This window comes from Wolffia australiana, chromosome 18 (assembly GCF_029677425.1).
Source record: "Wolffia australiana isolate 7733 chromosome 18, ASM2967742v1".
In the NCBI taxonomy this organism is placed as follows: Eukaryota; Viridiplantae; Streptophyta; class Magnoliopsida; order Alismatales; family Araceae; genus Wolffia; species Wolffia australiana.
Window position 1 is genome coordinate 10,311,844 of NC_135852.1, and position 21,785 is coordinate 10,333,628.

The 21,785-nt window shown below is 42.8% G+C and overlaps 2 protein-coding genes across 4 annotated transcripts; both read right to left on the reverse strand.

The window, feature by feature from the left end:
• Nucleotides 1-1,193: 1,193 nt before the first annotated feature.
• Nucleotides 1,194-8,612, reverse strand: LOC144715354 (uncharacterized). Of its 3 annotated transcripts, none has more exons than XM_078590302.1 (10): nt 8,278-8,612; nt 7,838-7,884; nt 7,536-7,647; nt 7,320-7,437; nt 6,296-6,921; nt 5,929-6,208; nt 4,936-5,230; nt 4,682-4,840; nt 4,054-4,590; nt 1,194-1,776 (listed from the first exon to the last, which is right to left on the reverse strand). In XM_078590302.1, exons 1-10 carry the CDS (start codon nt 8,417-8,419, stop codon nt 1,468-1,470), a joined length of 2,625 nt encoding a protein of 874 aa, XP_078446428.1. In that variant the 5' UTR covers nt 8,420-8,612; the 3' UTR covers nt 1,194-1,467. The 3 variants fall into 3 exon arrangements, with proteins under 3 accessions (XP_078446428.1, XP_078446427.1, XP_078446426.1); XM_078590301.1 differs by having other exon boundaries at nt 4,682-4,843; nt 5,929-6,205; nt 8,278-8,611; XM_078590300.1 differs by having other exon boundaries at nt 4,682-4,843; nt 8,278-8,611.
• A 2,841-nt stretch (nt 8,613-11,453) lies between these two features.
• On the reverse strand, nt 11,454-16,973 carry BLOS1 (GCN5L1 family protein). The gene is made up of 3 exons (XM_078590179.1): nt 16,839-16,973; nt 13,254-13,459; nt 11,454-11,825 (listed from the first exon to the last, which is right to left on the reverse strand). The coding sequence occupies exons 1-3, from the start codon at nt 16,942-16,944 to the stop codon at nt 11,736-11,738; spliced, it is 402 nt and encodes a 133-aa protein (XP_078446305.1). The 5' UTR covers nt 16,945-16,973; the 3' UTR covers nt 11,454-11,735.
• Between the last annotated feature and the right edge of the window lie 4,812 nt (nt 16,974-21,785).

Below are 21,785 nucleotides of genomic sequence, written 5' to 3' on the forward strand. Positions count from 1 at the left end.
AAGTTTAAAATAAATTGAGCTTGATTGTGTTAGTTATATATCCCTGTCATATTGGAAATATTTGTCTTGCCATATAAATGCTTCGCCAAGGAAAAACTTATAAAGAATATTTTTTTTCATGTTTATGAATATAAATCAAATTTTGATATTTGTATGAGTATGTTAGGAGCTTTAGTATTTCAGTTTTGAATTCATTAAATAAAAGTCAGTTTAGCTGAGTCAATTATATTTTAATAAATCATTATCGATTTTAAATATAATAATAATTTTCTCACCTTATCATTTCTTCACCATATTATTTGTTATATTGCTTGTGTTTTACCTGCACCATGAAACTGTTTACCTCTATTTTAATGTTTCTCTATATCTTATTTATTGGAATAGATGTAAGGCTAGAACTTAGTTCATATAAAAAAATTATAAGGAAAGGTAGCACATCTGATCTAAAAGCTGGTTTGTACCTGGCTTGTATGACAGTCCTTATTCTTGTCGAGTTTGTTATTAGAGAGCAAGTTTAGAGTCTTCCCGCCCGGTTATTTATTTTTATGGTATTATCCTCTCTTCCAAGGAGAATGAAATAGTGAACAGGACTGCTGTCAACGGTCGCTGAAAATGTTATGAAATAAACTATGTTTGCTTTAAAAAAAATCTAATTGAACTAGTGATACAAGTTCAAAGAGGTCGCATATTTGTTTTTCCAGTGAAGAAATCAAGTGCAAGTTAGTGGATTATGAATAGAAGATCTTGATAAATGGTACAAAAAAAGGTCCTATCAAGAAATTCCTTTTGTCGTCATTTTTTTGTTTCCAACTCCCTTATTAGCAATCAGTAAGAACAAGTACAATCAGCTGTACTGATTGATGTAGTGAAGGCTTCCTTTGTAGCACGTCACAGCATACTTTTGCTAACATTGACGGAGTTGTATTTAGCAGCACTGGGCATCAGAATTACAATCAGTAAAGATATATTTATTGGAAGTAGCAATTTAAACAAGCTACAAGAGCCATAGGAAATTTTCTCAAGTTTTTTCTTCAACCGTTCTGGATCCTAGATGCTTTCTAGTAAAATGCTAACAACCTCAAGAAACGCTGTAAAGAGAGAATTGGCAGATTTCTTCCCCAAGCATAATTTACAAAACTATTGATCGCACAGAAAAATCAAGTCTAGATCAAACTGCTACTAAGGTAATAGAGTGAATCAAAATAAAGAAAACTGCTTACTATGTTGAGAACACTGAGATCTAGGCCCAGCCTGGGCATGGCAGGGCGTCGTTTGTGAGAGTAAAAGAGATGAGTTACATGAGAAAATTATCAAAGAACAGACCCAAGGAAGCAAAAACACTCCACCCACCATCCCATCTGAATCAGCTAACACAGTAAAAGTTCACCTCTCTCTCCTCCCCATCCACCATCACCAGCAGATCGTTATGTACATGGTACACCACTCCACGATCTATTTCCTTTTCCTTCAGTAGTTGTGCTGCCACATCTGGTGCTGATGCCCGGCTGACGGCGGCCCTTGCGGCCCCTGCCCGCCGCCCAGCCGGTTGTCGGCAGATCCATGGAGGTGATGGTCCTGCTGCCCACCAACAGACCCCTGCGAGTGGTAAAACCCCGGGTACCCGCCAGCCCCGCCGTACGGGGACGGCTGCTGGCTCTGTCGGAAAGCCCCGCCGTGCTGGCTCGGCCCCTGGTGGAGGTTGTAGTAAGCTGCGCCGCCCGACAGCCCCGGCGGCGATCTCGAGCCCCCCCCATGCAACCACATGGAACTCTCATTCTGCATCACACAACACATTTTGAGGCCATGGCAATTAGGTTGATTTGTCATCATCATTCGTCATGATAAAATGAAGATGAAGATGATGACTCATCATCATCATCATCGTAGCAACTTTCTCTCAGAGTCCAGCAAGATGAAGATACGAGACAAAGTCATCTTTGAATATTTGAATGGATGGAGCATTCGAATGATCAAATCTGAACATTGATCAGACACGGGATATGCTTAATTTATACTCAATCTTTGGAATAGGATGGGGTCGTATAATTTGATCCAACCCAATGTTTGAGGATTAGATTCGATTTAATAGAGGAAGAGAGAGAACGAATGAGTGAGAGAGCACGCAAGAGAGACAGAGAGAGAGTGCAAGACAGAGAAAGCTAGAGAGTGAGAGAACAAGATATAGATAGCAAGAAAGAAAGAGAGCCAGAGGGAGGAGAGAGAACGAGAGAGCCAGAGAGAGCGCGTGAGAGAGAAAGAGAGAACAAGCGATAGAGAGCAAGAGATAGAGAATGAGACAGAGAGAGCGAGTTAGAGAGAGAACGAGAGAGGCAGAAGGGGAGCAGAGTGGAGAGAGCGTGAGAGGAAAGAGAGCCAGAGTTGGAGAGAGAGAATGAAAGAGAACCGAGGGAGCCGAGGGAGAGCCAGTGCGGGAGAGAGAGAGAGAGAGCGTGAGCGTGAGCCACAGAGAGAGAGAGGGAGAAAAAAGGCTCGAGAGAGAGAACGAGGGCGAGAGAGAGCAAGAGGGGAGAGCAAATGAAAGCGAGAAACAGAGAGGGAGAACGAGAGAGAGAGAATGGAAGCGAGCCAAGGGAGCCAAGGAGAGCCAGTGTGAGAGAGACCGTGATTGTGAGCAAGAAAGAGAGAAAGAAGAGCTGGAGACAGAGAACGAAAGAGAGGGGGGGGAGAGCAAACGAAAGTGAGAAACAGAGAGGGAGAACGAGAGAGAGCAAGAGGGAGAGCAAACGAAAGGGAGAAACAGAGAGAGGGAGAACGATAGAGAGAGAGAGAGAACAGGAGAGAGGGAGAGAGAACAAGAGAGAGGGAGAGAACAAGAGAGAGAGAACAGAAGAGAGGGAGAGAGAACGAGAGAGAGAGAGAGAGAAAGAATAAGAGAGAGGGAGAGACAGAGAGTGAGAGAGAGTGACGAGAGAGAGAACGCGAGGGAGAACGAGAGAGAGTGACGAGAGAGAGAAAGTGAGAGAGGGAAAACGAGAGAGAGAGAGAGAGAGAACGAGACAGAGAGAGAGAACAATGAGAGAGCACAATAGAGAGAACCAGAGGAAGAGAGAAAGAGAGAACAATGAGAGAGAGAACTAGACGAAGTGAGAAAGAGAACAATGAGAGAGATAGCACGAGAGAGAGAACTAGAGGAAGAGAGAACGAGAATGAAAGAGAACCAGAGGGGGAGAGAGAGAGAGAGAGAGCACGAGAGAGAAAATTGGTGTGAGAGAGAGAGAGCCCGAGGAAGAGAGAGAGAGCATGAGAGAGAACATTTGTGTGAGAGAGAGAGCATGAGAGAGAACATTTGAGAGAGAGATAGCCAGAGGGAGAGAGAGAGCATGAGAGAGAACATTTGAGAGAGAGAGAGAGCCAAAATTTGGAGAGAGAGAGCCATAGGGAGAGAGAGAGAGCCATAGGGAGAGAGAGAGAGAGAGCATGAGAGAGACATTTGAGAGAGAAAGCCAAAGGGAGAGAGAGAGCATGAGAGAGAACATTTGAGAAAGAGAGAGCCAGACGGAGAGAATGAGAGAGAACATTCGAGAGAGAGAGAGAGAGCCAGAGGGAGAGAATGAGAGAGAGAAAGAGAGAGTGGGAGAGAGCTAGCAAGTGAGAGAACGAGAGAGCAAGCAAAGAGAAACAGGGAGCAAGCGCACAAGAGAGCGAGAGAGAGAACAAGCGATAGAAGGCAAGTGAGAATAAGAGAGAGAGAGAGCATGAAAGAGAGGGAGTTTTGGTGTTTTTCTTAAACTGTTCAATTTCGTTCGCACAGATCGAATAAGTTTTGATTGATTTTGATTTTTCAAATTGAATTGATCGAAAATCAAGACCGAACTCAACAGAAAATCTTGTTCAATCGAAAGATTCAATCTGTTCGAATCGAATATCCTTCTGATTGATCAAAACATTAGATCAAAACTCATTCGATTCGATTCTATCCAAACCCCAATTCCTAGTCTGGACTAGAATGACGAAGACGAACTCACCATCACAAAGACAAACCTAATGGAAATGATGCAAATATGTTCAGGGGGGGAAATAGAAAAAGCTGACCTGCTGGGGAGGCCCAGGGTAGTGATGGCTCTGCTGCTCCTTATACTGGGCAGTCAAAAGATCATCGTAGGGAGACACGGAACCAACAGAGGCGCCCGAGGGATTCAAGAGGAGGTGATGGCTACCCGGCGAGATGGGCGAGCCGCCAAAGCCTGTAAGACCAGAGGGAACGGCAGCCGCTGACAAGGGCATGTTGCCAACACCAGCCGCGGCGGCACCCGTATTCTTGTACTGAGGTAGGCTGTACTTCAAGCCTGCCGCATGGAGTGCTGCCACCGGGGATTGGTGGTAGGTTGCACTGCCGGCGAGAGCCTGTTGGAAGGCGGCGGCGGCAGAGGGCATGTAAGTGTAACTCTGGAGGAAAGGGTATCCAATCATGTTCGCGAAGTGGCCCAACGGCAGAGTAGGCTGAGAGTACTGAGCAACCGGCGGCAGGTGCAGCGGCACTGCTGCCCCTCCAGAGGGAACACTGGTGACTGGCAAGCTCTGCATGGCCTGCGGTGCCGAGCTTAGGCTGCCAACCGGCTTCACTGTGGTCTATGTGGCAAGATAAAATAAAATCTTTTAAGTCATAAGAGCATCGATAGATTCTACTCCTGGAACTGAAAAAAATGTGCAGTGGATTTACCTCGGGCATGGAGACGGTGGGGCCGCTGATCGTCGACATGGCGGTGCTGTACTTTGTGGGCATCGACTGCGCCGCAAGCAAGGACGAGTGGGGAAGATCGTACTCTTGCTGGGGAACACCTGATGACAGTAGATTACCGGGCAACGAGCCTGGGTAGGCCTGCTGTATATTCATAAAGAGAGAAAAATTAGATGGTCATTGAATATATATAGGTGAGAATATTTTAAACTGTAGAAGATGATTAAATATATTACCATAACATTAGAGAATGGAGCAAGGTTTTGCAAGGACGAGTTTCCAGGCACAGAGTCATAAGATGGCGCAGCGGCGGGCTCTGGTGCACTGGAGAAGGGATAGCCCGACGTGGAAGACTGCATTCTATATGGGAGGCCATCCATGGCCTCTGCGCCATCTGATCTGGATCCTTCAGGTTGTGATGATGATGATGGCGATGGATCGTAGTTCTCCACCTTCGTACTTGCTCTATTACTCTCGGCATTGTCGCGCATACTGACTCCCAAATGCTCGTCAGTATAGTAATCAGAATTTCTGCAACAATAAAGATCAAAGATTAAAAAAATCATAGGCATGGTTCGAATCTGCCCTAGGGCTTGCCATCAGTGCAGATACGGATGAGAGGATGATGACCTATCACCCCTCACAAATTCGTCCGAAATGTTGCCAGATGATGATAACAACTCGACATTGTCTTATTGTCCCTTTCTAATTTTACTCTATTCGATGACAAGGAAAACGAGATGTCATTGTCCTCAATCATTCATAGGTGGCTCGAATGAGAACGAGGATGACTAGTCCTTCACCATCGTTGATGACAAACGCATCATTGTCAGCAAAGTCTAGTAAGCACCGTAATGATGTTCAATAACACTTAGGAAGTACTGCCATAAATAAAAAGATCGAAATGAAAAAATCCGCGAACTCACGTTTGGAGTAAGCACTAGGATTTGTTTGCACTGAGGAGGACAAGAGGATACTGCCCATCATCTTCATCTTTTAAACCGAATAATTGACGGATGACAACGATAGCTCATCATCATCTCATCCCTCCCTTTATTTGTATTTTTTTGGATGCCGAGGATGAAGAAGAGGAATCATTGTCCCCACCCATGGTAGATGGCTAGATGATGATAACAATAAAGAGAAATGACTTGTCATTTTCCCTTGTAGATGACAATCCTAGAAGGCACCATGAGTGATATTCAACAACATTAAGAGCGGGGCGGTACCTTGCATCGTCGGTATTTTCTTCAATTTGCACTGAGGCAGGTTCCGAAGATTCCCTCGGAGCCTCAAGATTGCTGTTATTCTGGGCCTTTGAAACAAAGGTTCCGGGGAAATTGGCATTGCCTCCAGACCCAAAGGTACCAAAGCTCAGATAAGAGCAGTCTGCATTCGCAACTTGAAGATGGTTTGGAATTATGACAGCAGGATGATCATCCGTCTGTTGCTTAGATGGCGCGTCTTCTTCCAGACTGAGGCGCTGCAGGTTGGACGCTGCAACATCTGCTGGAGACATGAACAGAAAATATAATAAAACACTATCCATGGGCGTAAGTTCAGCCAGATAAATTACTCGGGATTTAATTTTTTTACCTTCTTCATGCTCAAAGTTTGCCTCCTCAGCTGAACCAAGCTCCAAGCTTGGATCTCTAGAGGAGCTATCTAGATGTTGTTGCCTGTCTGTATCTTCCCCATGCACAGCACAATCAAGACTAGCTTTACCTTCATTCAATTGGAACCCATGTCGCAGGTCGATGCTCTCCACAGGCAGGTTCGACGTAGCGGGCACATCGGCATACGCACCGCTGGGCGGCCCATGCGATTCCAGGAGAGGACTGGCTCCAGCGTGAGGTTGATCAACCAGAAGCCAATCATTGTGCGACAAGTGTTGACCCAAAGAATCATCACGGACAAAAAGTCTACTAGAATCAGTATGTGATTCCGGAGCTTTGAACAGAGAGCCTGAGGAACCAAGCTGATGACTCGCCGGAGCCGCGACAACACCCACTGACGCGGCATCAGAGTTAGTGACGCCTGCAGCTTGCGGTGCGGAACGCCCTGTTTTCGCAAGAGGTCTGCCCATCTTCACGATATCAGCAAGAGTGCGATGACCCGACATGCCTCCCCAGGCATTCTGGTGAACTCCCACCGGATACTGCTGCGGCGAAGGATCCGGAGCCCGAACAGAGGGCCCCGCCATCTCCACAATGACAGCATCGCTGCCAGATCAAAAAAAAAAGAAAAACTTGGAATCAGAAGAATGAACAACTGTAGAGAAATACTGATCAAGATGTGATGCCAAAAGGATCACCAACATCATACAAACTTGAATAAAATTATATGGAGAGGAGGAGACATTAGTTGATAAAGCTTTAATTTAAGCTGCTACTAGTAGAATCAAGACTATTTCAGGTAACGCCCAAGTTTGTTTGGAAACACCGTTAGATTACCAGGTAAAATAAATAAACGAAGTTGCATAAATAGCCACAAACAAAAAAGGCTTCAATTCAAAAAATCCATGGTTAGAGAAGAATAGCGGAGATACAATTGAAGTTCCATTGCACTAAAGGACAGTTAATGAAAGTTGCTCAACCATCCCCAATGAAATAAGACAAACCTTTGTGAGGTTAAGCTCTTGGGAGCGGCGGCAACAGCCCCACCAAGCACAGACACCGGAGATGTCAGAGTAGCATTTAACCCGTTTTCTCTCTTGGCCGACGGTTTACTGTGATTAGCTGCGTTTGATTTCGGCAAAAATAAAAGTTGAAATTCAGAGCAGCATGTGATTATAAGAAGATTATAAGCAGGAAATTGAGTAAAAGCAAGGGCGTACTGCTGGCGTTGATGTGGGCAGAACTGGCACGATTACCACGGTCCGACACACCCTTTGAACCACGATTCGAACTAGAGATCGTTCGAGATCTGGATTCCGAAGTTTCTTTCACCTTAAATTGAACAGATTTAAATATTAATGAAGGATTTCAATCACTAGGTATTGTCATTAATATCGCATCATCAAGAGTAAGTGCGCCCAGAAAAAGGAAACTCTTTTCGGGACAATCGTTTGAAACTCGATGAAACTAAATCGTTTGAAACGCGTGATTCAACCAATTCGGAAAACAAGCAGGCACTCACAGAATCTTTCTTCTTTTCTCGTTTGCTCTTCACCTCCTGGAAGGAATCTGCACAAGCGTGAACAAACCATCGTTACCGATCATGCTTACAGATCAATCATCCCATCAAAATTTTCGCCCGAAGAATAAAGTTTAAAATCAGTAGCAATCTCTTCAAAATGCTTCTTCGCCGTTGAAAATAAGACCATCAGGGAAACCCGCATCCCAGAGCGACAAAACTACGGAGATCACAATCGAATCGGGCCACTAAGCTCTCAAGTCCGAAGAACTCAAAGGATAAACAGCGGAAAAAACGAATCAGAACAAGGGCATATCGCTCTAAGGATTTCAAAAGCGAGCCAGATAGATCACCGAGACCAAGACACCCTCGAATCTACGAAACAAGATGGTAAATTTAAATCTGAAATCAACGACGACTCAAGGAAAAAGCACGGCAAAAACCTTGGTTGAGGAGGCGATGAACGGCCTCGCTGGGGTCCATATTACACTCCTTGAGCATAAAATAGATCTCATCGTCGGAGAAGTTGGCACCAACGATCTCCTTGATGCCCTGCAACATCTTCTTCGTCGTGGCGCCGCTCATGGCTGAACCCGCCGCTCAAAAACCGGAAAAATCCACAAATCCGCCGAAGAACGCCCCCCTGCAACCGATTACCCTTCTGGAGCAGTGAAGAGCAGAAACGCCCAAATGGAAGGAAACCCTCGTCTGCTATCGCGTTCCTTGATATAACCCACAAATCAAAATCGTCAATTTGCGCGACCCACTAGGCGAGGCGCGCAGAGGCCCCCTCCTTTAAATACACTCTTACCTATCACGCGACGCGCTGCGACCAATCCGGCTGGGTTTGGGCTAGGGTTAGGGTTAGGTTTAGGGTTAGGGTTTCCTCCAGGGTCCCGCACGTGCGAGAATTGATAAAAAAAAAAATATTTGGACCTTGATCGTCATCTAGTAGTCGAAGTCTCAGATTTCTTGTTCATCTGGCTACATCTTTTCAGAGGAGAGAGAGATGGGGATGGATGGGATCTGAGATAGATAGATAAATAGATGGAAATGTAGATAGATAGATGTATAGATGGATGTGTTTGATATTTTATATATACCAGAAAAGATAGATGGATGGGATATGTTGGATATATTCAGAGGAGAGAGAGATGGATGGATTGGATCTTAGATAGATAGATAGATAAATAGATGGAGGTGTAGACAGACAGATGTATAGATGGATGTGTTAGATATATTAGACATATCAGATTGATGCATAGCAGGATAGATAGATGTATTAGATATATGTAGAAAGATGGATCTCTATATATATTAGATAGATGGATATATTAGCTGAATGGATACAAATGGATATATTAGATATATTAGTAGATGATGTATTAGCTGCATAGATACAAATGGATATATTAGATGAATAAATGTATTAGATAGTTAGATATAGATGGATATTTTAGATAGATAGATAGATGTACAGATGGATGGATAGATAGACAGATGTATGAAGGGATAGGTAGATTGATAGTTAGGGTGGAGCTTAAACTTTAGCGAAGAGTAGTATGAAATGTTTTTTAATACAAAAGCTGGCTACAATAAGGTGACAAAAGTACTGAGTGTTTCCATGGAGTCATTACCCGCAGAATTAGACACGATCAATATTCCATCATTATACAAAATCATAACAATTATTACGCGAGGCCTCTAACTATAATAAAGCTCTATTATCATTGTACAGAATCCAATTAGACAGCATTTATCAATGTGATCCTTGGCCTAGTAGCATTAGTGGATAATGCCTCTCTTACATATGTTCCAGACCAAATTGAAATTGAACTTGTTCTTAAATCCATGAATCCACATTTAGGCCCTGATCCGGATGGCTTTACTCCTCAGTTCTTCACTTTGTGTTGCCATATTATCAAATCTGATAGGTAATTCACAATTCAGACCTTATTTGCTGTCAAGATGTTCCCAAGTACTTGAAAGGCAACTTTTCATGCTCTCATTCCCAAATCCCAAAATCCATCATCCTTTTCTGACCTGCGCCCCATCAGCATGTGTAATGTGGAATATCAAGTCATCACCAGAATACTGAATCAGAGATTGGGTAAGTTACTACTCGAATTAATCTTTGAGGAACAATTTGGGTTTGTGAAGGGAAAGTCTATCCATGAAAGTGTCAACCTGATGTAAGAACTTACTCGATAAATAAAAAACCCCATGTCAAAATATAATTTTAAACTTAGATATGGGGAAAGTATATGATATGGTATAATGGCCATTCCTGTTATCATATTCGCAAATATTTGGTTTCAACAATTATTAGTTAAAAATGATTAGTATGAGTATCAAAAGAAATAGTTTTTTTTATCATGGTGGACGGTCAATCAAGCTTAAAGAGGTTTAAAGAGGTTTGTGTGATATTCTGAGTGTTTGATTTGAAATTTCTCACCATTTTTGTTCTAGGTGACTGCCTGTACTTTAAGGTTTCCAAGGCAGCAAACAGCCTAAAAATTCCTCTTGCAGCAAACTTTATCATGTTTTTTTTCCACTACTTTTGTCGTAACTTCACATCGAGAAGGGCAGCCTAAGGTTCTATTTGTCCTTAAATTTTTTTCGTGCCCCAAAAAAAGATTGGAAAATTCATAAATATCATGAAAAATTATTAGAACTTATTGAAAACAACATAACTATTTATTTCATTATTTAAAATAGTTTTGACTAGTTTTTCATCATTTTGTTCATTCCCTCTTTAGGAAGTAATGATAAATCAAAAAATAAAATAACATCACCGAAAAAAATTATTTAAATGTATTTGAATTACGGTCAAAACACTCACTAACTGCTCCATGTGGATTATACCCTTACCCGCCTTATTCCAAACACAAAATTTTTTATAAATATTTTTATTTAAATCGGAGCCTTAAAATGACTTATTTAACCCAAATTATGTTTTATCATAAGGACACCAACATCCAAATGGGCAAATATGTTTACTACTTTTTTTCCATACTTTGGTCTATCCTACTGGGAGGCTAGGAAACTGAGAAGACAGAAAGTGCAAACAGTAAATGGACAGTCACCACAGAACCTAGTTAGAATGTATGGACATGGGCAATATTCACGATGAAGTTGTAATTCTCATCTCTGTGGTGGTTTCCCCTAGGGCATTTTTAAAATGGTTGTAGCACTCATATCAATAAAGATGGTTCATAAAAAAGATAGATATATAAAGAGATAGACAAATAGATGTATATATAGATGAATATTTGGATAGATAGATGGATGGATGGATAAATGGATGGGATGTTGAGGTAAATATGCAAATTTTCTAAGAGGCTTACAGTCCATTGTCATCCTCTAGTACTCGAGTCTCTTTAACAGTGTTCATGTAATCATAGGAGAGACAGATGGATCGATGGAGTGAGGGCTAAGGAAACAAAGATGTTAACCAAGATGATAATGATGCCAACGATGCCCACCTGATCAAAAGAGAGAGATATGGATGCATGGATTAAGGGTTAAAAAGAGAGATATGTCGACCAATATGATAAAGATGCAAACTTTCCTTGTTGGTTGGAGTATTTGGACATGTTTGATGTTGGCAACATTCAAGTTCTCCACGTCTCCAATTTGCTCTTTAACTATGTCCATATTATAACAGGAGAGAGAGATAAGTAGATGCGGTGGGAGTTAGAGAGAGAGATGGCTGCCTAAATATCCAAACTTATCTAGTGGGTTCAAGTATTTCGTCGTAGATGTGGTTCGGGACGGACAACGGATGGTGGTTTGAGATGGGCTTTGTCCCATCTCGTTTGTCATCCTACCAAACGATCTAATACGAGGAGGGAGAGATAGATAAACTGACAGTTAGAGAGAGAGATGATCTTGAAAAATTTTAGGCACTGTGGATGTTGGCGATGGCGGTTGCGATGGTGCGGCAGTCGTAGTCCATGGTTGTCATCCAGTTTTCAAAATCTCCGATTTCCTGTTCATCCATGTGCATACAATCAGAGGAGATAGAGATAGATAAAGTGGGAGTTAGACAGAGAGATGGAAACTGGAAATAAGAGTTGAGAGAGAGAGATAGCCACTGGTGCCGATCTAATCAGAGGGGAGAGATAGAGATGGATAGATAGATGGGTGGGAATTGGAGAGAGATGGTACCTTTAGGAGAAGAGAGATAGATAGATGGAGTTGGAGTTAGAGAGAGAGATGGGTCCTTGAGGACAGAGAGAGTCATTGGTCTGGTGGTGCCCATCGTATCAAAGAAGAGAGAGACAGAGAGATATAGAGATGGAGCGGGAGTTAGAAAAAGATGGGGCCTTGAGAGTGGAGTTGGGGGAGCCAGAGAAGAGAGAGAGAGACTGGTACCATCTTATCAGAGAAGAGAGAGATAGATGGAGTGGGAGTTAGAGAGAGAGATATTGGTCATCAGAGGAGAGATGGAGTGGGAGTTAGAGAGAGAGAGAGATATTGGTCATCAGAGGAGAGATGGAGTGGGAGTTAGAGAGAGAGAGATATTGGTCATCTGAGGAGAGAGAGATGGAGTGGGAGTTAGAGAGAGAGATATTGGTCATCTGGGGAGAGAGAGATGGAGTGGGAGTTAGAGAGAGAGATAGATATTGGTCGTTAGAGGAGAGAGAGATAAAGTGGGAGTTAGGGAGAGGGAGATATTGGTCATCAGAGGAGAGAAAGATGGAGTGGGAGATAGAGAGAGAGATGGAGTGGGAATTAGAGAGAGAGAGATGGAGGGGGAGTTAGAGAGAGAGATAGATATTGGTCGTTAGAGGAGAGAGAGATAAAGTGGGAGTTAGGGAGAGGGAGATATTGGTCATCAGAGGAGAGAAAGATGGAGTGGGAGATAGAGAGAGAGATGGAGTGGGAATTAGAGAGAGAGATGGAGTGGGAATTAGAGAGAGAGAGATGGAGTGGGAGTTAGAGAGAGAGATAGATATTGGTCATCAGAGGAGAGAGATGGAGTGGGAGTTAGAGAGCGAGATAGATATTGGTCATCAGAGGAGAGAGACGGAGTGGGAGTTAGAGAGAGCGATAGATATTGGTCATCAGAGGAGAGAGGAGTGGGAGTTAGAGAGAGAGATAGATATTGGTCATCAGAGGAGAGAGATGGAGTGGGAGTTAGAGAGAGAGATAGATATTGGTCATCAGAGGAGAGAGATGGAGTGGGAGTTAGAGAGAGCGATGGGACCTAAAGGAGTGGAGAAACCGGGAGAGAGAGATGGATGGAGTGGGCGTTAGAGAGAGAAAGGGATACGAGAACATCTTATCCAAGGAGAGAGAGATAGATTGGATGGGAATTAGAGAGAGGGGAAAGGGGAGAGCGCCACTGTTGTCCATCTTATTAGAGGAGAGACAGATAAAAAGATGGAGAAAGAGTTAGAGAGAGAGATGGGACCTTGAGGCTGGAATTGAGAGAGCGAGAGAGAGCGAGCCACTGGTCTGTCTGCCGAAGGAACCGAGTGGCCGTTCTCGTCAAAGATCGGATTTCCACGTCGATACGTTTCTCGTTAGTAAATGACTCTTCTACCCCTCCATCCACTGCCTCTACAAGTAGCTCTGAGACTCGCTTAGCAGCCCTCAGCGCCTCTTTCCTCGCCTCTTCTGCAAAAAATCTCAACTTTTCATCCAATAATCGTTCAAATCCAACCTTAGATTGACAAGATCATAGTAAATATTGATATTTTGGAGAATATTGGTTTAAGGTCATGATTTGCGTGCATCTTTTCTCAATCTCATCTGCTAAAAATCTCAAGTTTTCATCCAATACTCTTTGAAGTCAAACCTGAATAGATCATTGTAAGTTTTTTTTTTTTACGGAAAAAGGAAGATCACCCAAGATCTGTAATCAACTCGATGCTAGAAAAAATAAACAAGAATTACATACAAGCATGTAAAAAAACCGACTGTTATTGAATGATGAGATCAGTCGAGGCAGTCATTCCCTTGAAAACAATCTCGTTATGATGAAGGCGAAGAGCCTTCCCCAGTTCCCTTCCCTTCTGAATGTTCCACCTTTGGTTTAAGGGCATGATATTAATGTTGGGACCTACCAGTTTATGGCCGTACTTTTTTTTAAGAGAAGTTTATACCCATGATCTGTACGCCTCTTTCCTTACCTCATCTACAAAAAATCACAAGTTTCCATCCAATACTCTTTGAGATTAAACTTGGATTAATCATCATAAATATTGATGTTTGGAACCTACTAGTTTATGGCCATGATTTGTGTGCCTCTTTCCTGTCCACATCTACAAAAAGTTACAAGTTTTCGCCCAATACCCTTTTCACTCAAACTTGAATAAATGATAAGAAATTGCAGTCAAGACCGTCATAAATATTAATGTTAGGAGACGACTAGTTTATGCATGACTTGCTAGAAACTTATTTATCGCTCATCGTCACCTGGCGATGTCAATGCCAGATAAAAAACCAAATTGCCCGTGATGTATGCAAAGATGAGGCTAAGAGTCTTCTCCTAAGTGCATAAATGGTTCACTTAGCAAAACCATTTATACTCGGTAATTCCATTTCTCTCTCCATCTACTGCACCGGTACCTCACATAAAAATAACAACTTCAAGGAAACCCATCATTGAAGTCAAATATTCAAGCCTGGAATGTGGCCATGAAAAGACCATACAAGGTGATCAGAGCCGACCTGATTTTTTATCTGATCCCTATAACATCTGATGGGTCAATCTTTATTGATAATTGATCGTCCCTGTGTAACAATCCTAATCGAGAGATCTCAGTTGGACCATAAAATATGTAGAACAATCCCGAGAAACAAGATGAAGAACATTCGTTCTCAGTCCCAGCATAGGAGAGGGTTAGATTCAAGCACTTACCAACTGTACTAAAAGCTATAGCTAATAGTAAGGCCGTTTTCAACTTTAAGCAGGGTGTTGTACTTCAAAAGAGAGAACGAAGAACAAAGTTTCAACGCCAATGACGGCAAGGAACTAGAGAGATTGGGGAAAGGAGAGGACGCAGAAGCGAAATGGGAAGTAGATTGGTAACAAGACACCAGATCGGTTATCCCCCTTCTTGGCAAGATAATCTCTAAGCTCCAGACCTGGTTGAAGTGCCAGAATCTTGAAATTCAAAAGCGTCCTTATTGCTCCTTCTCAAGCATTATTTGTAAGGTCGATCTTGGGCCACTTGCACGTGTGACATATCACTCTCTCTGATTGATAGATTATTCAATTGATTAGGATTTTGATCGTCAATCATGGCTAACCAATCTAGTAAGACTGACTGAAAAACAAACACATTAAGAAGCTTTTTGCTTTCACTCTCAATTAATCTAACATGATTCATTCATAAGTTCTGATAGATGTAAGCTATCGACCCTGAGCTGCGGAGATGAGAATCTTAGTAGTTGTGATGAAGAATTATGAACTTGTCACTGACAGAGTTCTGAACAGATCACAATGTAGGAATGGGAGGAATAAAAGAAAGAATTAAGCAAGAACTGCGTATCATGGAGGAGCCTGGAATGGTCTCTTCCCTTCTCTGCCTGTGGAATCGCTCCGTGTCCAACCTGGTCTTTTTCAACCTTCCCCAAAGAAGGAACCTCTTCTTGACTTCTTTAATAATTGAAATGCTCACACACAGTTTGTATTTATAGGTTTACAGTCCGGGCTCCCTTGTGCAGACGTGCTGCTGCCAGCCTGCCACAGCGTGTCATCAAATGACCCTCTGTTTTCCACTCTTAATCATCCATCCTAATATATTTATACTACACGTTTCATAGCCTGTCTATTTAGGATTTATACGCAAGCCCATGATGTAAGGCTTGAGTGGACCCCGTAGTGTACTGATCAGATCAATCTGAGGGGTTTGATTGATCCTGTTGACCATTCGATCATCGAATGACCCTCTGGATTAGATGGGAAACTCCGACTAAAATCTATCCACCAGATCTGATCAAAATCAAGGCTGTTTGATCAATCAAATTTTTTGATCTAATCGTATTTTTTTACCCAAGCAAGCCCTTACATCCAATAGTTACAGATTTGATTTCCCATCACCTGATTGACATGGTTTGATCCCCTTAAAGTGAGCTAAAGAAATGCAAACCAGATTGAGCGTTCCCTTTTCCTTCTTCAAGATATTAGAGAGACTAAAAGATGGCCGAAGAGAGTTTGGGTCTATGAGTGTGACAGAGTGCCTTGTTCAGTATCGTTGATCAATTCTTTTTCTAATCATATAGCCTTTTGATGATACAGGTTGGCAGAGAAAGGGAAGATTTAAAAGAGGGGCATCTTGCGTAGTGGTGGGATCGGATATTGTTTAATTGTGGCACTGGTACCAATGATCGAACGCCATTCTAGATAAAGTAGAAGATGAAATGAAAATTCCCACCCATACCAAAATGAGAGAGAACATTAGGTGTAATTTGTCACTCTTTCAGCCAGGCTAGAGAAATAAGTCAAAATGAATGAAGGCAATAGTTTATCTAATTTCCATGGGATAAATCCATGCGAGTTTCTGTTTTAGTGATCGGTGTAAACGAATGAGAGAGGCAGCTCATGCTTAACAAGAATATCATTCGCATTTGAAATTTGGTCAGTTTTTTCTTCTTCACGTGACACAAGTGGCCTTCAACGACCCTAAAAAAACTACTCTGAAAATAAAAAATCAGTGATCAGGGTTAACTATTGGCCTCAAAAATATTTCAAACGAGTTTTCGGTGTTATGATCATAGAACAACGTTGCTAGTAATGGCATATATTCCCACTATTTTTGAGGTATTCATAATCGCAGAAAGAGTTGTCCGATCGATTCCTAAAACTCTAGCTCTCATCGTACGACAACAGCATAATTATCTTCCCCGATCCGACGGAAGCAGCTTGAATCAATGTAAAATCCAAAAAAAACGCATAAATCGAGGAAAACATCATGCAAGCATCCTACCTAGAGAATGTGAATTCAAAAGTCAATTGAGGAAATCAGATTGCAATGATTCCAATGACAACCTGTCCGATGGCGTGGGCTGGCGGAATCTTGTTGATGCTGCTGAATTATCCGAAGTAGCGAAGATTCAAAGTCATCCTCTTCGGCCGTCGCCTTCCCGTTCTTCATCGCCTTCTTGAAATTCAAAGAAAGAGAATAATAATAAGAAAATCTTCACAGCCCATAAAGCTTAGCCCATTAAATATTATCTGGGCCAATTTAAGAACTTGTCCACTAACAAGCTTAGCATTTTATTAAATAGGGATCCGCATGCGTCATCCGTCACATCACTCATCGCCGTGATGGAATTGTGATGGATGACGTGATGGTGACAGTGACGGTTTTAGGGGTCCGTGACGGTGACGGTGACGGATGACGAAGTGGTCGTGATGGAGACGTGACGGTGATGGGATGCCCATGATGCTTGATGTGAAGGAACGGCCGTCACGGATGACGGCCGTGACGGAATTTTTGAAAAGTTAAAACGGACAGAAAATAAAAATAAAAATCATTATTTTAAATCTTTCCGATGACTGAGACTTCACCACATGATGTGGCAATTTCGATTTCCTGGCATTTTGCACAAAAGTCCCTGCTTTTTTTTGCGCACGCAAACTGACATCGTCTATAAAAAATTGGAGATATACCCCTCTTTTCAAGTAGGGTTTTATTCATGTCACTGGTGACGATGATACTGTCACAGAGACGAGGACGTGATGGGACGCCCTATGGAGGGACGGTGACGAGAACATGACGGTTTTTTTTGCATATGCTGGGGCGCGTGACGGGATGATGACGTGACAGTCCATTACGTTTCATCGTCCGTTCTGTCATGTCCGGGGTGTCACGTTCCGGACGTGGCGTTCCCTACTTAGCAGCCCATTAAATATTGTTCGCACAAATCTTGGAACATACAAAGAAATGACTATACAACAATATTCTAAAAAATGATGATAAGATGATAAGAAAATAAAGTGAATTGTGAATAGTCAAGATACTCATAATTTTCATGATATAAGATAGTTTGGTGTACAGCCCCAAGAGGTGAAGAGCCGACATCGAGGTGTCAAACCTTCCCGTCGATGTGAACTGTTGGGGAAGATAAGTTTGTCATTCTAGAGTAAATTTTATCTGTTGAGCGACAACCCTTCTACTCGGCACATACAGATCATCAATTCCAACTCTAGTCCATGCTCGACGAGTGGGTCTTTCAGTCAAGCTCCCTTATGCCTTTGCACTCGAGGGCCAATCTCCTTACAAACTGATCTGGCCCATTACAAGCAAGGCCGTCTTTGTATATCAGTATCTACTATTGGGCCTATGGATCGATTAACTATCTAGGTTGGACCTAAGAATTGATCAACATGGTCTATCAACAGATAATATGGACTACCTAATTGATGATCCATGGGGCCACTCTAATATATCAAAATTAAAATATATGGAAAAATAATTTCCTCTTTCATCCCATGGAGTCTACAATTCTGCTCCATTGGCGCAGTTGTGAGCTTATAGGCTGCACGTGTGATTTAACTTCCTCTGGTTTGATATATATATATATCTAAAGCTTTTCTCTTATATTTTATTACATCAAACCTAAATTGTTGATTCTCACTTGCTATTTTTTATTATTTTGTTTAACTTTTGTACTTGTGTTGACTGTTCCATGGATAAATTCATTCCAAAAATGTATATCCCCTCGATGGACCCAGATATCTGTATACCTACTATTTCTTGTTTTTACCCTTGTGGGGAAGCATGAGGGGGGTGAGGAGAGGAGGGGGAGGCACCAATAAGGAATAAGAGAGATAAAGTGAAGGAAATTGGTGTTGGGTTCGGTGCCATGGTTCATCCATGGAAAACACGTTTCCTTGGATGCGGAAGTGTGTCGATCGATTCACAATTTATCTTTAAAATAAAATGTTGAATGTACCTTGCAGGGAACTCGTTCCTCCCTTGACTTTGCTACTCCGAGATCGTTTTGAAGCAGTTCACGTGTCCGACCTCTAGAAGTACCCACATGATCACTCGGCGTTCGGATCTCCACGTCTTCTTCTTTGATTCTTCTTGAAAATCTAGAAGATATCCTCACCACGAAGACACTCTCCCTTGGATGAGTGGAGAAGAGAATGGAGGAAGGGAGGGGTCCTCTTTATATTTCACTTAAGATTTTTCTCAAAAACCCTACAAAGTAAAATATATCCACCAATGCCCTTATGACATTGTGCGTGTGACCCTCTAGGCCCATGTATCATTCTAGTTAATAATATTAATGGCCCAATAACATTTATTGACCAACCTTATTAATTAACTATATCGACATATAGATGAATTAAATTAGGATCGATTAAACCCAATCGATAGGTTAAGTTTCCATCCCGTGGGGTGTCAAGCTACACAATGTGCTCTAGAAGATACCGAGTAGTCTCGAACTCTCTCATGGAACCTTTACCGTCATCGGTTACCAAATATGTATTATCCATCATCCGCGTGAGACTCTCAAACGGCTTAGGGTATGATTTACATCAAACCCTAATCCGTCATTTAATCAGTACTAATGGGTAACATGGATCGTTGGAGAATGCCTTCTCCAATATCCTCACTATCTTGGCCAGGGATTTTTTTTGCATTTTCTTCCTCGATTCAATCTCCTCATATACCGCGGGTGAATGAGTCCATTTTGACCACTCAATCATCTCCGTAAGCTTCTTATTACATTCGATCTAAAACTTATTTGAATCCAATGACTAAAGGCTCGTAAGTCATAGTCAAAATGTAGTAATTTGCTCACAAGATGTCCTTGGTGTCTCAGGTCAGTGGATCACTTATACAAATGTGACTTGAATCGAACTGATTGACATTTAGGTATAATACCATTGAGGGATTCGTATGGATCAATTCAGTGAATGATTTTTAATGATGCTCGCGCCCCATGCATCAATCTATTTAATGACACTAGTGGCCTAATAACCTTTATTAACCTTCCAAATTAATTAACTATATCATCATATTGATTGATTAATTTGGATCAATTTAACCCAATCGATAGGTTGAGTCTCTAACAAGTGAGGTGTGAAGCTACACCTCATGCTCTAGATACAAAGATGTGTGTATAAGTTCACTCATAGAACATGTTCATCATAGGTTATCGTGTACGTATAGTCCATCATCCACTTGATGCTCCTAGGATGACTTAAGATATGGTCAAGTATCAAACCCTAATTAGTCATCCGAGTTGGTACTGATGTGTTCAGAAACCATAGAATAACTCTTCTCCGATATTTCACTGCCTTGGCCAAGGACTTCATCATATCATCTTCTTTGAACTGTCACCTCTTATACCAAGGGTGGGCGATCCCATCTTCACTACTCAGTCATCTTCGTGAACTTCTTTATCCACACAAAATAAGACTCTTAAGAACCTCATGATTAAAAACTCCTACATCATAGTCAAAGTATAATTGTCCGTCCACAAGATGATGTTAGACGTCGTCTAGGATGTCGTCTGGTTGGCACAGAGTATGATGGCTCGACACCGATAAGGGATGATGGTATCGAACGTCGACGGTGTCGTCGTCTGATGGATGAAACCCTAATGGGTTATGTAACTATGACGTGATGAATGGGTGTCCTAGGTGTCGTACGTGCAAGCTCTGACTCGAGGGACGCGCCGAGCTCCAAGCTTGGACGTGGTTGCCGGGTGACGGCGACGGTGGCCTCTCGAACCTCGTCGGAACGACGAAGTCATCTATGGCTGAACGTAATCAATTTGTAGGGCTCACATGTAACGTACGGTCTCGTCTGTACCGTTAAGACACTCATACAGTCGTAGTTCTCTCAGTTTGTCTCTCTCACCTACCTAGCCCGAGCATGGAAGAGTCGAGACAAAAGTATACTATGAAAGGTAAATAAATGAGCGTCGCGAGCGGGTAACGTACCTCGTCGACATCAACGGTGATTCAGAGCGGGTGGAGAAAAGAGACGCCGGAGAGTATACGACGGCTCGACGAGCAAGATGATGTTGGAGCATGATAAAGGTCAGAGGAGAAGGGGTGGCAAGAGTGGCGGGGGGGCGGTAGCTGATTGGCTTGGGCTCACGTCCCGACTTCGCAAGTGCGTCCGGGAGATGGGCCCGATGCGGTCTAGGGATTGTGGCAAGCTTCAGTGTGCACTACGTCAGCCTGGGCTCGAAGGCTCAACAAGGGGCGGCTGTCTCGTCTCCATCAAGTCACTCATCGAACACATGGTGAGCGCAGTTTGTAAAGGTTGTAAGTTGTTCATCAAACCCGATGCGAAGTGAACGATGGTGTGTCTTGCATCGGGGACCTAGCGGTGACAGACCTCCTTTGTCCCGAATTATTAGACTCAGAGAGAGACTGGATCAGGCGTGGTCAACTCTTCCCAGAGAACGGAATCGCCACCATCCCATAGTTCTCGGTTGACCAGGCTTACCTGTCGCTCGTTGATGGAGCATCCACAGGCGCCTGGCTTGACCAATTCCTTCTTTTTTAGGATCCGCCAGAATCTAGCGTGTGTCGGGGTTGAGAGAGAAGGATTTCCGCAGAGGAACGATTCCTGTGCATAGGGCAGTCGTCGGTTGACCGACCCCCACGTTGGCACGCTTAGGGAGCTCAACGGGCGCTCTGGTTTGGTCGGTTTCCCGTTCGGCCGGTTTCTCATCGGGATCTGATGACTCTAAAATATGTCATCAAATAATCAAGTTCTCAAGAAAACAGGCAATTATCTTGTGAATTTGCTTTCATGCATATGCTTGTTCGATCGAATCAAAGGCGGGGCTAATGCAAAGAATCAATTGCACTATTTAACGATGGCTAGTGACCCGCTATAGAAGATCGGGAGAGGAGGATCAATAGAAGTGGGTCCTCCTCCTCAAAGGCTTTGACGGCATGGGCGAACGGGGGAGGATGACTCTGGGGTGAGACTCCCTCGTTCTCCTCCCTCTTCACAGC

Excerpts from the sequence above, each read along its gene's own strand:
- LOC144715354 (XM_078590300.1), bottom strand. The coding sequence starts at position 8,419 with ATGAGCGGCGCCACGACGAAGAAGATGTTGCAGGGCATCAAGGAGATC. Across the intron at positions 6,922-7,319 it reads AAGAGCTTAACCTCACAAAG|CGATGCTGTCATTGTGGAGA; the intron begins GTTTGTCTTATT and ends TTGATCTGGCAG. Across the intron at positions 6,209-6,295 it reads AAACTTTGAGCATGAAGAAG|CAGATGTTGCAGCGTCCAAC; the intron begins GTAAAAAAATTA and ends TCATGTCTCCAG.
- BLOS1 (XM_078590179.1), bottom strand. The coding sequence starts at position 16,944 with ATGAAGAACGGGAAGGCGACGGCCGAAGAGGATGACTTTGAATCTTCG. Across the intron at positions 13,460-16,838 it reads CAGCCCACGCCATCGGACAG|AAGAGGCGAGGAAAGAGGCG; the intron begins GTTGTCATTGGA and ends GATTTTTTGCAG. Across the intron at positions 11,826-13,253 it reads CTCTCAATTCCAGCCTCAAG|GAAATCGGAGATTTTGAAAA; the intron begins GTCCCATCTCTC and ends ATGGATGAACAG.